The sequence below is a fragment of the Schistocerca americana genome, chromosome 4, assembly GCF_021461395.2.
Source record: "Schistocerca americana isolate TAMUIC-IGC-003095 chromosome 4, iqSchAmer2.1, whole genome shotgun sequence".
Lineage (NCBI taxonomy): Eukaryota > Metazoa > Arthropoda > Insecta > Orthoptera > Acrididae > Schistocerca > Schistocerca americana.
This window is the reverse complement of record NC_060122.1, coordinates 37,062,998-37,076,580: the sequence shown is the minus strand read 5'-3', so window position 1 is coordinate 37,076,580 and position 13,583 is coordinate 37,062,998. Positions and strand designations below refer to the sequence as shown.

Sequence of the window (13,583 nt, the reverse complement as noted above, 5' to 3'; positions counted from 1 at the left end):
CATAAATCAAAAGCAACAAGTAAGTATGCAAACAAATCAAATCACATACTCATATTTCTGAATGCTATATTGGGTAAATTATTGTACCTTATATTTCAAAATCTCTGGATCTTCTAAAAGCATCTTCATAGACTTCCAATTGAAAGAAGATCCTTTACGATAGCAATCAAGAGGACCTGGTGGGAAGTCCGGCAGCAGATCTGTTGCCATTTTCACCTCTAACCTATTATGGATCCTGAAATAATCAGAACAAAACTTTGTTTGTCCCACTCTCACTTATTTTACATGGTTTATAATATTCTACAAGTCTACACCACATATGGAGACTGAATAATACCACAACTCTGAAAAAGCTAAGAACAACAGAAAGGACTGTGCTAACAGAGTAACATTATTATTTGCCCGCACCATCTTTCATTTTTGATTATCTGGTGAACTGCCAGTTGAACACACTTTGGTGCAAGATAAATTTCACAAAAGCAAGATGCTGCAAATATAATAAACAAAAGTCAAGAAATTGTAAATGAATGAACTGAATGTTAACAAAATAAAACCCAAAGATTACACAAATGGGCCTACACAAGATATTTCAATTCATTGATTTGTAATAAGGCCTTTCATGTAGGCTATTAAATGTAAACATTGAAAGTGAAGTAAAAATGAACAATATCATTTTAGTTGATTTTTGAGGTAGCATAACTCAATTACTACCCTGAAAGACCACTGTCATCACAGTGAAAGTAGGTAAACAAATGTGTGATGTTGATCTTCCTGTACACTGGGATGCTTCATGAATATGAAATATCTAGATAAACTTCCTTGCAATTAATCCATATGTTGAGAAATGTTTGCATTCGTAATTGTTAAAATATTGGTTACCATTCCACAAGACATATTTTAAAGACAATAGCAGTACTCATTTCCCTAAAATTTTACAGGTTATGAAGTCATATTTAGCCCTTCCCACATGTCAAAAAGTAGGCAAAGCTGAGTGAAAGTTAGTTGAATACTAAACTAGTAAGGAAGAATATTAGTTAAGAGGTTCCAAAGTGAAAAGGATCCCAGGAAATGTATCTGTCTCAAGAAGTTACTGAAAATCCATACAACTTTTAGACTGCGTGCTCACGATTGGTGAGAAATGCAGAAACAGAGTCTTGATAAATGAGTGCTAGCAACAACAATAATTCCTACCTCATTACAAATGTTTACAGTATATACCAAGAATATGCAACTTTTGTATGAAATATGTCACATCGATGACATCCTCAAAATCTGAGCCTGTGTAAATACACACACTTATCATACCTTCAGAACAGAAAGAAAATCTTTAAAACCTGTTTAATTTGTACCTCACTGTATAACTAGCTATCTCCTGGAACATTTACCACTACCACACCAACAGATATACAATGACCACTGCACACATTGAAAACCTCCCTTCAGCATCTCCACTATCGTGAGCTGCTATCCCATTCTGCAAGATGGATACAAATGATGCAACCTACTCATATCCAAATATCAGTATGCTAAACAACTTCCTAACTCCTTTGCTTGTGTGAAGTCCATTTATTACACTATTATATTGTCATGTCTTGAAACACTGCTTACCACTCACAAAGAATTATTTTCATTTTACAGTACTGTCCTGGTATGAAGCACCTCAAACATATCGCCACAAAGGCTTTGAATTTGCCAGAGACTAGTGGACATGTATGTGTGAGTTGCATTTGCGTGAGTGTGAACATGTGTGTATGTTGTCTACTACTGAGAAAGGCCTTGTTGGCCAAAAGATAACTTTCCGACAGTCTTTTTGTTGTGTCTTTCCGCGACCCAGCAATTCTGCTATATGGTGAATAGCAATCAATCATTTTCATAATAATGTCATTATTCCATCCTGGATTTTCCATTGTTTCGTTTTACACCATCGCAAGATTTATAGTTATTCTTTGGATATCATATTAATTGCTTTTGCCAACTGTCACATTCCAACCTAACCTAGGCCGTTGGGTTACACTACAGACCAGCATGTCACCAAAAAGTAACCATCATTATATAACAGGACAAACTCAATGGCCATTATTAACAACATTAAGAAAAGGATAAATTTCTAGCACCATAAAGACGACACATTGAGCTGCAGACGCCCAAATGTACAAGACTGTTACACACTTAGCTTTCAGCCAATGTGTTCTTGAGAAAAGAAAACACACACACATATTCACAAAAGCAAGTACACGTCACACATACAAGACTGCTTTTTCTGACCACTGTGGGCAGAATGAAATGGTGTCATGTCAATCAGAAGCAGTGATCTGGAATGGGGCGGAGAAGGGAAAGGGATAGCAGTGTACTGTGGGCAGTCAGCACTGCCTGACAAGAGCATGCAGGGACTAGATGATGGCCAGATAACACCCTGTCACGTGCAGCATTGGGAGGCTTTAGGGGGAGGAGCACGCGGGCTGAGGTTGGGGGGAGGGGGGGGGGGGGGGGGGAGAATGGGGAGTAGAAAAGGAGAGGGGAAAAGACCAGTTGTCTTGGCAGAGAGCGGAGCACACTGAAGGTGGGGACTGTTAATTTGGAGGAGGTGATATAGCAGTAGATTATCACAGGTTGAGGCTGGGATAATTTTGGGAGCAAAGAATCTGTTGTAAGGATAACTCCCATTTGCACTGTTCAGAAAATCTGGTGCTGGAGGGGAAGATCCGGATGGCCCAGGTTATGACGCAGCCACTGAAATGGTCCACTTTGCTTGTGGCCACAGTTTGGTGGCGGCCATTCATGCTAGGAAACAGCTGGCTCGTAGTCACACTGACACAAAAAGCTATGCCCTGATCATAGCAGAGCTTGTATGCGACACAGACAGGTCACATGTAAAAGCAGCCATGTCATATATCAGATCTGCTGCAATCACTGCATATATTTTTATATTGGCATGACTACCAACCACATGTCTACCAGGACGAGTACGCACTGCCAAACTGTAGCCAAGGACAAAGTGGACTGTCCTGTGGCACAACATGCGGGTTTGATTTCAATGGGTGCTTCACAACTGGGCCATCTGGATCCTCTCCTCCATCACCAGCTTCTCTTAACTGCACAGTTAGGAGCTATCCTTGTGACACATTTTCCGCTTCCGAAAACATCCCAGCCTCAACCTAAGTTAACCTACTACCCCCACACCCCACTCCCAATAGTTTCCACCCCCTCCGACCTATCACCTCTTCTCAATTAATCACCCCCACCTCCACTGTGCTCTGATCTCTACCAATGCCACCATTATTTTTCCCCTCTCTGCTGCTCTCCTTTTCTGCTCCGTTTCCCTCACCCCCCTCTCCCTCCTGGCACTCTGCCCTGTAGCCTTCTCTGGCCACCATCTAGTCAGGCAGCACCGACTCCTCACCCCCCCCCCCCCCCCTCCAGACTCTGCTATCCCACTCCCTTCCCCACCCCATTCCAGACTGCTGTTTCTGCTCGACAAGCCACCGTTGCAATGTGACTGCAGTGGCCAGAGGAGTGGTTGTGTATGCATGAGGTATGCTAGCTTGTGCAAATGCATGTGTTTTCTTCCTTTTTTTTTTTACACCCTCATACTTAAAACAATGCATCATACGTTTCAAAACTCTAATTTAATAAGTTGTAATATATCTCGGGATCTTCAGTGTAGCAGTACACTACAAGTATCAGTACTTTGTTAATGAATGTGTTACAGATAACTCAAAGATATTATCTCAGATAATAGGTATTCCCAAGATCATCCTCAGAGATTATGTTTAGCAAGACAAACCATCTGCATTGTCACAGAGAGCTGCATTACAGACAAACACTGTATAAGGCAGAGATGATTGAACAAGTCGACCATTGCAGAACTCTAGAGAATGTCCACAGAATACTATTTGAGGAGAACGTGAACCCTGGCTAAATACTGGGATTCTACCATAAAAGAAGCAGCCAGGATTCGATTATGGTGCAAAAAGTTAAACAGAAAACACAGTAAAACAGTTAGTAGGCTGTGGAATTGAAACAGAGGGGAATGTTCACAGGTTGGAAGGAGTTTCAGTTTCATATGTGAAGCTGGCTTAGATGTCATGGTGCCCGCAGTAAATATTGACTCATGAACTTCTCTCCATCACCAAACTGATGATTCCTCGATTCCTCACAAGTGATCCCATATCTTAGTCAAATTTTGCCATACATTATTTTTTGCCTCTATCAGATTCACTACCTCCTTATTAGTTACATGATCTGCCCACTCAATCAGCAGCATTTTGCTGTAGCATCACATTTTAAAAATCTCCTACTCTCTTCTTCTCCAAACAGTTTATCATCCAGATTTCACTTAGATACAAGGGCACACTTCTGACAAATACATTCAGAAAAACTGTCCAAACACTTAAATCAATATATCAAACAACGGAAAATCCAGGATAGAATGTAACAATATGAGAAGGAAAGTTGCTACTCACCGTAAAGCGGAGATGTTGAGTCGCAGGTAGGCACAACAAAAAGACTCTCACAATTATAGCTTTCAGCTGTTAAATCCTTCATCAACAATAGACAGACATACGCACCCATGCAAACACACACACACACACACACACACACACACACACCGAACAAAAATGCAACTCACACATATGACTGCAGTCTCAGGCAACTGAAACCACACTGCAAGCAGCAGCACCTGTGCAGAAAGAACCACAGTCCACCATCTAAAAACTGATCCTGACCTTATACTCCTACCTGCGTACAAAGGCTCCACCACTGTTGTATTGAAATGGAAGGATTACCTGGTGGAAGGACTATGTGAGCTGTCAGATACTTCCAACTACAAACCTTGGCACAGTGACCCCATCCCAGTAATCAAGCTGGATCTACAGTCATTACTCAAATCCTTAGGCCCACCCCAGAACCTCTCCTCAGTGTCCATTTCTCTGCTCACCCCTACCACTCTCCGCACTCCTACCTTCTACATGCTTCCAAAGTCCATAAACCTAATCACCCAGGACACCCTATAGTGGCCAGTTACTGTGTCCCCACTGAAAGAATCTCAGCTCTCATAGACCAACACCTTCAACCAAAACCTTCCCTCCTGTATAAAAGATACCAATCATTTCCTCCACCAGCTCTCCACAATTCCTGTACCTTTATCACACAGTGCCCTGCTCATCACTATTGATGCCACCTCCTTGTAGACTAACATCCCTAATGCTAATGGCCTTACCACTATTGAACACTGCCTTTCCCAATGCCCAATGGATTCCAGACCAACAACCTCCTTCCTAGTTGCCATGACCAACTATATCCTCACACACAATTACTTCTGCTTTGAAGGCATTACCTACAAACAAATCCAAGGTATGGCTATGGGCACACACGAGGCACCATCCTACACCAACCTATTCATGGGCCATCTAGAGGAATCCTTCCTAAAAACCTACAATTCCAAACCTCTCACCTGGTTCAGATTAACTGATGACACCTTTGCATCTGGACCGAAGGTGAGGACACCCTATGCACATTCATCCAGAACCTCAACAACTTCTCCCCCATTTGCTTCACCAGGTCCTACTCAACCCAACAAGCCACCTTCCTAGATGTTGACCTCCACCTCAGAGATGGCTACATCACTACCTCCATCCATATCAAACCTACTAACCACCAGCAATACCTCCACTTTGACAGCTGCCAGCCGTTCCATACCATGAAGTCTCTTCCGTATGGCCCAGCCACCCATGGTCATCGAATCTGCAGTGACAAGTAGTCCCTCTCGAAATATACCAAACATCTCACAGAAGCCTTCACTGAAGCCTTCACTGATCATAATTATCCTCGCAACCTTGTACAAAAACAAAGCTCCCAAGCCTTATCTTTCCAGTCTCCCACCACCTCCCAAAGTCCTACCGTCCAGCCAAAAACAAGAGGAGCATTCCCCTCATAAATCAGTAGCACCCAGGACTGGAGCAACTGAATTGCATTCTCTGTCATGGTTTCGATTAACTCCTGTTGTGCCCTGAAATGAGAAATGTCCTACACTCTGACTTTCCCAACAATCCCACAGTTGTATTCCGCCATCCACCGAACCTACACAACATACTCATCCATCCTTACACAACCCCTGTTCCCAATCCCTTACCTCATAACAGACATGTCCTATACATCCTCCCACTACCACCACCTACTCCAGTCCGGTCACAAACATCACCTATCCCATCAAAGACAGGGCTACCTGTGAAACCAGTCATGTGGCCTACAAGCTAAGCTGCAACCACTGTGCTGTATTCTATGTACGCATGACAACCAACAAGCTGTCTTTCCACATGAATGGCCATTGACAAACTGTGGCCAAGAAACAAGTGGATCATCCTGCTGCTGAACACGCTGCCAAACAAAGATATCCTTCATTTCAACAACTACTTCACAGCCTATGCCCTCACCCATCCAGCCCCTCCCCTATTCCCATGCCAGCGCTACACAGCCATCATTCCACTACCACACCCAGTCTTTTTATTTCTCTCCTTTTCCATTACTTCCCCTCGCCGCCCCCGCCCCCCCCCCCCCCCACCTCTCCCCTGCCCACAGTCTAACCCACAGCACTTCGCTGTCTGCCACCCCCACCATATTATCCCTCCCCCTCCAGCCTACTCCTTACCCCCACCCAGTCACCACTCCCATCATGCACTGGTCCTGATAATTGCAGTGTGGTTTCAGTGTATTCATCTCTTGGTCTCCCTCTACGATTTTTACCCTCCACACTGTCCACCAATGCTAAATTTGTGATCCCTTGATGCCTCAGAACATGTCCTACCAACCGGTCCCTTCTTTTTGTCAAGTTGTGCCACATACTCCTCTTCTCCCCAATTCTATTCAATACCTCCTCATTAGTTATGTGATCTACCCATCTAATCTTCAGCATTCTTCTGTAGCTCCACATTTCGAAAGCTTCTATTCTCTTCTTGTCCAAACTATTTAGCATCCATGTTTCACTTCCATATACTATTTAAACACATTTGTTGGGGGAAAAATGACAACTAGGAAATGTTGTTGTTGTTGTGGTCTTCAGTCCTGAGACTGGTTTGATGCAGCTCTCCATGCTACTCTATCCTGTGCAAGCTTCTTCATCTCCCAGTACCTACTGCAACCTACATCATTCTGAATCTGCTTAGTGTATTCATCTCTTGGTCTCCCTCTACGATTTTTACCCTCCACACTGCCCTCCAATACTAAATTGGTGATCCCTTGATGCCTCAGAACATGTCCTACCAACCGATCCCTTCTTCTGGTCAAGTTGTGCCACAAACTTCTCTTCTCCCCAATCCTATTCAATACCTCCTCATTAGTTATGTGATCGACCCATCTAATCTTCAGCATTCTTCTGTAGCACCACATTTCGAAAGCTTCTATTCTCTTCCTGTCCGAACCATTTATCGTCCATGTTTCACTTCCACACAAGGCCACACTCCATACAAATACTTTCAGAAACGACTTCCTGACACTTAAATCTATACTCGATGTTAACAAATTTCTCTTCTTCAGAAACGCTTTCCTTGCCATTGCCAGTCTACATTTTATATCTTTTCTACTTCGACCATCATCAGTTATTTTGCTCCCCAAATAGCAAAACTCCTTTACTACTTTGTCTCATTTCCTAATCTAATTCCCTCAGCATCACCCGACTTAATTCGACCACATTCCATTATCCTCGTTTTGCTTTTGTTGACGTTCATCTTATATCCTCCTTTCAAGACACTGTCCATTCCGTTCAACTGCTCTTCAGACAGAATTACAATGTCATCGGCGAACCTCAAAGTTTTTATTTCTTCCCCATGGATTTTAATACCTACTCCGAATATTTCTTTTGTTTCCTTTACTGCTTGCTCAATATACAGATTGAATAATATCGGGGAGAGGCTACAACCCTGTCTCACTCCCTTCCCAACCATTGCTTCCCTTTCGTGTCCCTCGACTATTATAACTGCCATCTGGTTTCTGTACAAATTGTAAATAGCCTTTTGCTCTCTGTATTTTACCCCTGCCACCTTTAGAATTTGAAAGAGTATTCCAGTCAACATTGTCAAAAGCTTTCTCTAAGTCTACAAATGCTAGAAACATAGGTTTGCCTTTCCTTAATCTTTCTTCTAAGATAAGTCGTAAGGTCAGCATTGTCTCATGTGTTCCAATATTTCTACGGAATCCAAACTGATCTTCCCCGAGGTTGGCTTCTACCAGTTTTTCCATTTGTCTTTAAAGAATTCACGTTAGTATTTTGCAGCTGTGACTTATTAAACTGATAGTTTGGTAATATACACATCTGTCAACACCTGCTTTCTTCGGGATTGGAATTATTAGATTCTTCTTGAAGTCTGAGGGTATTTCTCCTGTCTCATACATCTTGCTCACCAGTCAATAGTTCTAATGGAATAATGTCTACTCCCAGGGCCTTCTTTCGACTCAGGTCTTTCAGTGCTCTGTCAAACTCTTCACACAGTATCGTATCTCCCATTTCATCTTCATCTACATCCTCTTCCATTTCCATAAGCCTCTACATCCTTACATTTGTCCTCTAGCCATCCCTGCTTAGCCATTTTGCACTTCCTGCCGATCTCATTTTTGAGACGTCTGTATTCCTTTTTGCCTGCTTCATTTACTGCATTTTTATATTTTCTCCTTTCATCAATTAAATTCAGTATTTCTTCTGTTACCCAAGGAGCTCTACTAGCCCTCGTCTTTTTACCTACTTGATCATCTGCTGCCTTCACTACTTCATCCCTCAGAGCTACCCATTATTCTTCTTCTACTGTACTTCTTTCCCCCATTCCTGTCAATTGTTCCCTTATGCTCTCCCTGAAACTCTGTACAACCTCTGGTTCTTTCAGTTTATCCAGGTCCCATCTCTTTAAATTCCCACCTTTTTGCAGTTTTTTCAGCTTTAATCTACAGTTCATAACCAATAGATTGTGGTCAGAGTCCACATCTGCCCCTGGAAATGTCTTACAATTTAAAACCTGGTTCCTAAATCTCTGTCTTACCATTATATAATCTATCTGATACCTTCTAGTATCTCCAGGATTCTTCCATGTATACAAACTTCTTTCATGATTCATGAACCAAGTGTTAGCTATGATTAAGTTATGCTCTGTGCAAAACTCTTGTCAGGCAGCTTCCTCTCTCATTTCTTAGCCCCAATCCATATTCACCTACTATGTTTCCTTCTCTCCCTTTTCCTACTCTCGAATTCCAGTCACCCATGACTATTAAATTTTCGTCTCCCTTCACTGCCTGAATAATTTCTTTTATCTCATCATACATTTCTTCAATTTCTTCATCATCTGCAGAGCTAGTTGGCATATAAACTTGTATTACTGTAGTAGACATGGGCTTCGTGTCTATCTTGGCCACAATAATGTGTTCACTATGCTGTTTGTAGTAGTTTTTTATTCATTATTAAACTTACTCCTGCATTACCCCTATTTGATTTTGTGTTTATAACCCTGTATTCACCTGACCAAAAGTCTTGTTCCTCCTGCCACCAAACTTCACGAATTCCCACTATACCTAACTTTAACCTATCCATTTCCCTTTTTAAATTCTCTAATCTACCTGCCCAGTTAAGGGATCTGACGTTCCACACTCCAAACCATGGAACACAAGTTTTCTTTTTCCTGATAACGACGTCCTCTTGAGTAGTTCCCGCCCGGAGATCCGAATGGGGGACTATTTTACCTCCGGAATACTTTACCCAAGAGGACGCCATCATCATTTATCCATACAGTAAAGCTGCATGCTCTCGGGAAAAATTACGGCCGTAGTTTCCCCTTGCTTTCAGCCATTCGCAGTACCAGCACAGTAAGGCCGTTTTGGTTAATGTTGCAAGGCCAGGTCAGTCAATCATCCAGACTGTTGCCCCTGCAACTACTGAAAAGGCTGCTGCCCCTTTTCAGGAACCACACATTTGTCTGGCCTCTCAACAGATACCCCTCCGTCATGGTTGCACCTGCCCGAAGAAAGCAGGTGTTGACAGATGTGAAAATTACCGAACTATCAGTTTAATAAGTCACAGCTGCAAAATACTAACGCGAATTCTTTAGACGAATGGACAAACTGGCAGAAGCCGACCTCGGGGAAGATCAGTTTGGATTCCATAGACATGTTGGAACACGTGAGGCAATAGTGACCTTACGACTTATCTTAGAAGAAAGATTAAGGAAAGGCAAACCTACGTTTCTAGCATTTGTAGACTTAGAGAAAGCTTATGACAATGTTGACTGGAATACTCTCTTTCAAATTCTACAGGTGGCAGGGGTAAAATACAGGGAGCGAGAGGCTATTTACAATTTGTACAGAAACTGAAAATACCAATACTAAATGTCAACTTTGACTCATGCTGCAATGATTTTGTGTTATGTGGTGTCATACATGTGTAAACAGAAATAGAACAGAAAATTGACAATATTTATTTTTTCTTCTAATTTTATTCTTCTAATATTTATTTTGCTTCTACATTATTTTTAAGAATGTAGGTTGTGGTAACACACTGATCTGCACCACGATGATCAAGGTTGGGAGCTAATAGTTTTGTTGTGAACTGGCATAGCTAATGAGAGAGATGCCATTCTAATAACAATAACTCTTGTTATGAGAGTTATTTTACACTTACTCACTGAGTGGTTTAAATTCACCATTTAGATGGCATCACGGTTAAACTGTACAGGTGCTATTTGCAGGTTCAATATTTACCATCTGGCAGAAGCCTCTTCACAGACTATGAAATTCTTATACTTTCAAGTAAATACAGATATTCACTAACCATCTTTGGAGTTAATAAGAAAAGTTAATTTAGGATGAGCAGTGCACTACATGTCCACAATACTAGAAATACAACTAGTTCTTATTTGCAGTAGGCATTCTTTAAATGGTTCACAATGGAGTTTCATATTCCGGTGCACAAGTGCATAACAGATATCAGATAGAAAAATTAAAGTCAGATATGAGATAGAAAAATTAAAGTCCTCGGATTTTGAAAATCAAAGCAAAAGAATTGCCTCACCACCACTCTGCCTACAATTAATTACATTTTTTGTTGTTACTTCATATTCATATATAGTAGGTCACACAAATAGTATCATACCAGGCTTAAACTTATTACCACATCATTATCAGACGATCAGAAAAAGGGGGATAGTGAAACACCAGAAAACTAAATTACAACTCAAAGTACTTTAATTTGTCAACTGAACAGGTCTGGAAAGTCATTCATAATATAACAGCACTTGGACTGTTGAAACTGAAGCTTACATTCCACCATAATATAGCATGAAAACCATTCACAACACAAAAACTGTCAGACAGAGAGAGCCTTCTCAGGGAATAAATCAATGAAAAACTATCACACATACACTTCACCACACGTGTACAGTAACTTTTGCCCAGCTGGCTACACTGTGCTGGCCGTGACATTGCAGTTGCACAGTGATAGTGTATTTGTGAATGAGTCATTCAAAACCTAATCAAACTACCAGTCTTGTTCATGTGCCTAGCACTCATAATTAACTTGCTGACAGTATGATTTACGGAACTAGTCTGCAATAGCTGCTTCTTGTTTTTAATGTATAACTTGAGTCATTCCAGGGAACTTTCCTAGTGACAGTTTCACAAAACATGGTGTGTGAATGAATGAAAGGACGAATGTTGCCTGTGACTGATCATTATTAATGTTCGTATTTCGTGCTCCAGCATTCTGACATCCACAGGTCACCCTCTGACAACACTGAAACTCTGTAAGAGGGCGGGAAGGGGGGGGGGGGGCAGATGTAATATTTTTCTGAAAGAGAAACAAACATCTTTTACTCTGTGATGGAATCAAAGAAATAACACTTTATGACAACTGTCAAGTTGTGACTCACAATCTATCATCAATAATTTAGATGTTTGGATTTGCACTGAGTGCCACATAGATTATAGGAGAACAGTTTTCTCTTTGTGACACTCTTGGCAGCCTGACACTTAACACAAAGTGAAAAATATTCATATTTTGTTTTACTAAGCATGTAGTTGCCCTACTTTGTAGCTTGAATAACATGATTTTTGGATGACAGATTGTACCATCTGTGGGTGGGGAGAGGGGCAGTGTTGACTGTGTGTAGCCAGCTGTACTTGACAAAGCTCTACATCTACCAGTAAAACATACAACACAGCATGCATGTGACTCAATACTAATACACGCAAAATGCAAGGCTAATTAGAACACTGATAAGATGACTCAAATGTTTATATCATCTTCTTTTGAACACAGATGTAGGTATCATTGTCTTGATTCATATACACAAGAGATTACTTCATAGGTTTAATTTCTTAAGCTACTTTTCTGCACAACTGTCTCAAGGCCTTATAGAGTACTACTCAACAAAAGTATGTTTTCAGCAAAAGTCAGCAATGAGGATACTGTATAAAACTGGTAACTGAATGACTTGCATCCTTGACAATATTGTATACAATAGCCAGCTGAATGTCTTGCATATAGATCTTTAAATATCATGAAACTCTTCACCCTTACACACACTTCGCAATACACCGACTCTTAAACGAACTGTGGCAAAAAATCAAATACATGGAAACGAGTCTCATACATTACCCTGTCTTCGCTTGTGGGGAATTCATTGGTTAATTAAACTCTACATAGGCCTACATGAGGAGAAACGTTTGTGCCGCAAAATCTATGCCAAAAACCACTTTACAGTTTAAATGAGTTCTTTGACAGTGAAACAGCAAATTGGACTCCCGAAACAATGCAGCGACATATGAAATCAAGTGAACATGTACGTTTTAAAAAGTTCTCACTGTAAACGTTATTAAGTGTTATGCTATACTTATGCTATTTTTTTCTGTATTATTGTGCATGCTTATGCTAATTTGTTCTTGTATTATAATGCTTGTGTAATCGTAACCTTGTAACTCTGACGCAGTCTGTCAAGTCTTCCCAGTTTGTTTTCCTAATTGGCAGTTAACTTTCGATATTTAGACACCAATACTATAGTCTATACAGTTATACACGACTATGTTCGTGATACTGCGAAGTAACAAGTCGCTTTAAAAGCTGGGCAACTGTGAGGCTAGGGAAAAAAAATTATGCAAAAAATCATCAGCAAACTTTACATCACGCGAATTCTTGAACGACCGGTACTGTCCGGTAGTAATATCTCCTACAAGTAAATTGTTGCTCAGGACACGGACCTTTATTCATTAAATAAGTACGTAGGCCAATTACACGTGAGGAATAAAAAGATTCCGATGCTACTAAAACTTTATAAACATATTTTAGTTTTATAATTACGTCAGTGGCATGTCATGTTTTTATTATTTTTGGAAAAACCAACCACGGTCCAATTAACTTCTATGCAAATTACACGTTGCTTTGCTGTTTAACAACCACATGAGACAAAATGCAGGCGTTTTTTTCACCTTTATTGTTCTTTACGCGTAGTTCAAGCATTGTGGGCAAGTGATGCTGTGTCGATTGTCAAGCAATCGATGTAATAATGCAAGTAGTTGGATGTGACGAACAGTTCACATTTTGAAATTTCGGAGTC

At 40.9% G+C, this 13,583-nt stretch overlaps 2 protein-coding genes across 7 annotated transcripts in view; one reads left to right on the top strand and one right to left on the bottom strand.

The window, feature by feature from the left end:
- Nucleotides 1–13,583, bottom strand: part of LOC124612379 (peroxisomal acyl-coenzyme A oxidase 3-like) — a 143,056-nt gene that overhangs the window by 129,093 nt on the left and 380 nt on the right. The window contains exons 1-2 of one of the 6 annotated variants that reach the window (XM_047140553.1): nt 13,456–13,476; nt 88–235 (exon numbers count right to left, since the gene is read on the bottom strand). In XM_047140553.1, the coding sequence (XP_046996509.1) occupies nt 88–210 (123 nt within the window). In that variant the 5' untranslated portion in view covers nt 211–235; nt 13,456–13,476. The other 5 variants (XM_047140552.1, XM_047140549.1, XM_047140551.1 and 2 more) reach the window with 5 other exon arrangements.
- LOC124612557 (radial spoke head protein 4 homolog A) overlaps nt 12,761–13,583 on the top strand; it is a 497,314-nt gene continuing 496,491 nt past the window's right edge. Inside the window, exon 1 of the mRNA XM_047140832.1 lies at nt 12,761–12,812. The gene's annotated coding sequence lies outside the window, so the exon portion shown is untranslated. The remainder of the gene's footprint in view (nt 12,813–13,583) is intronic.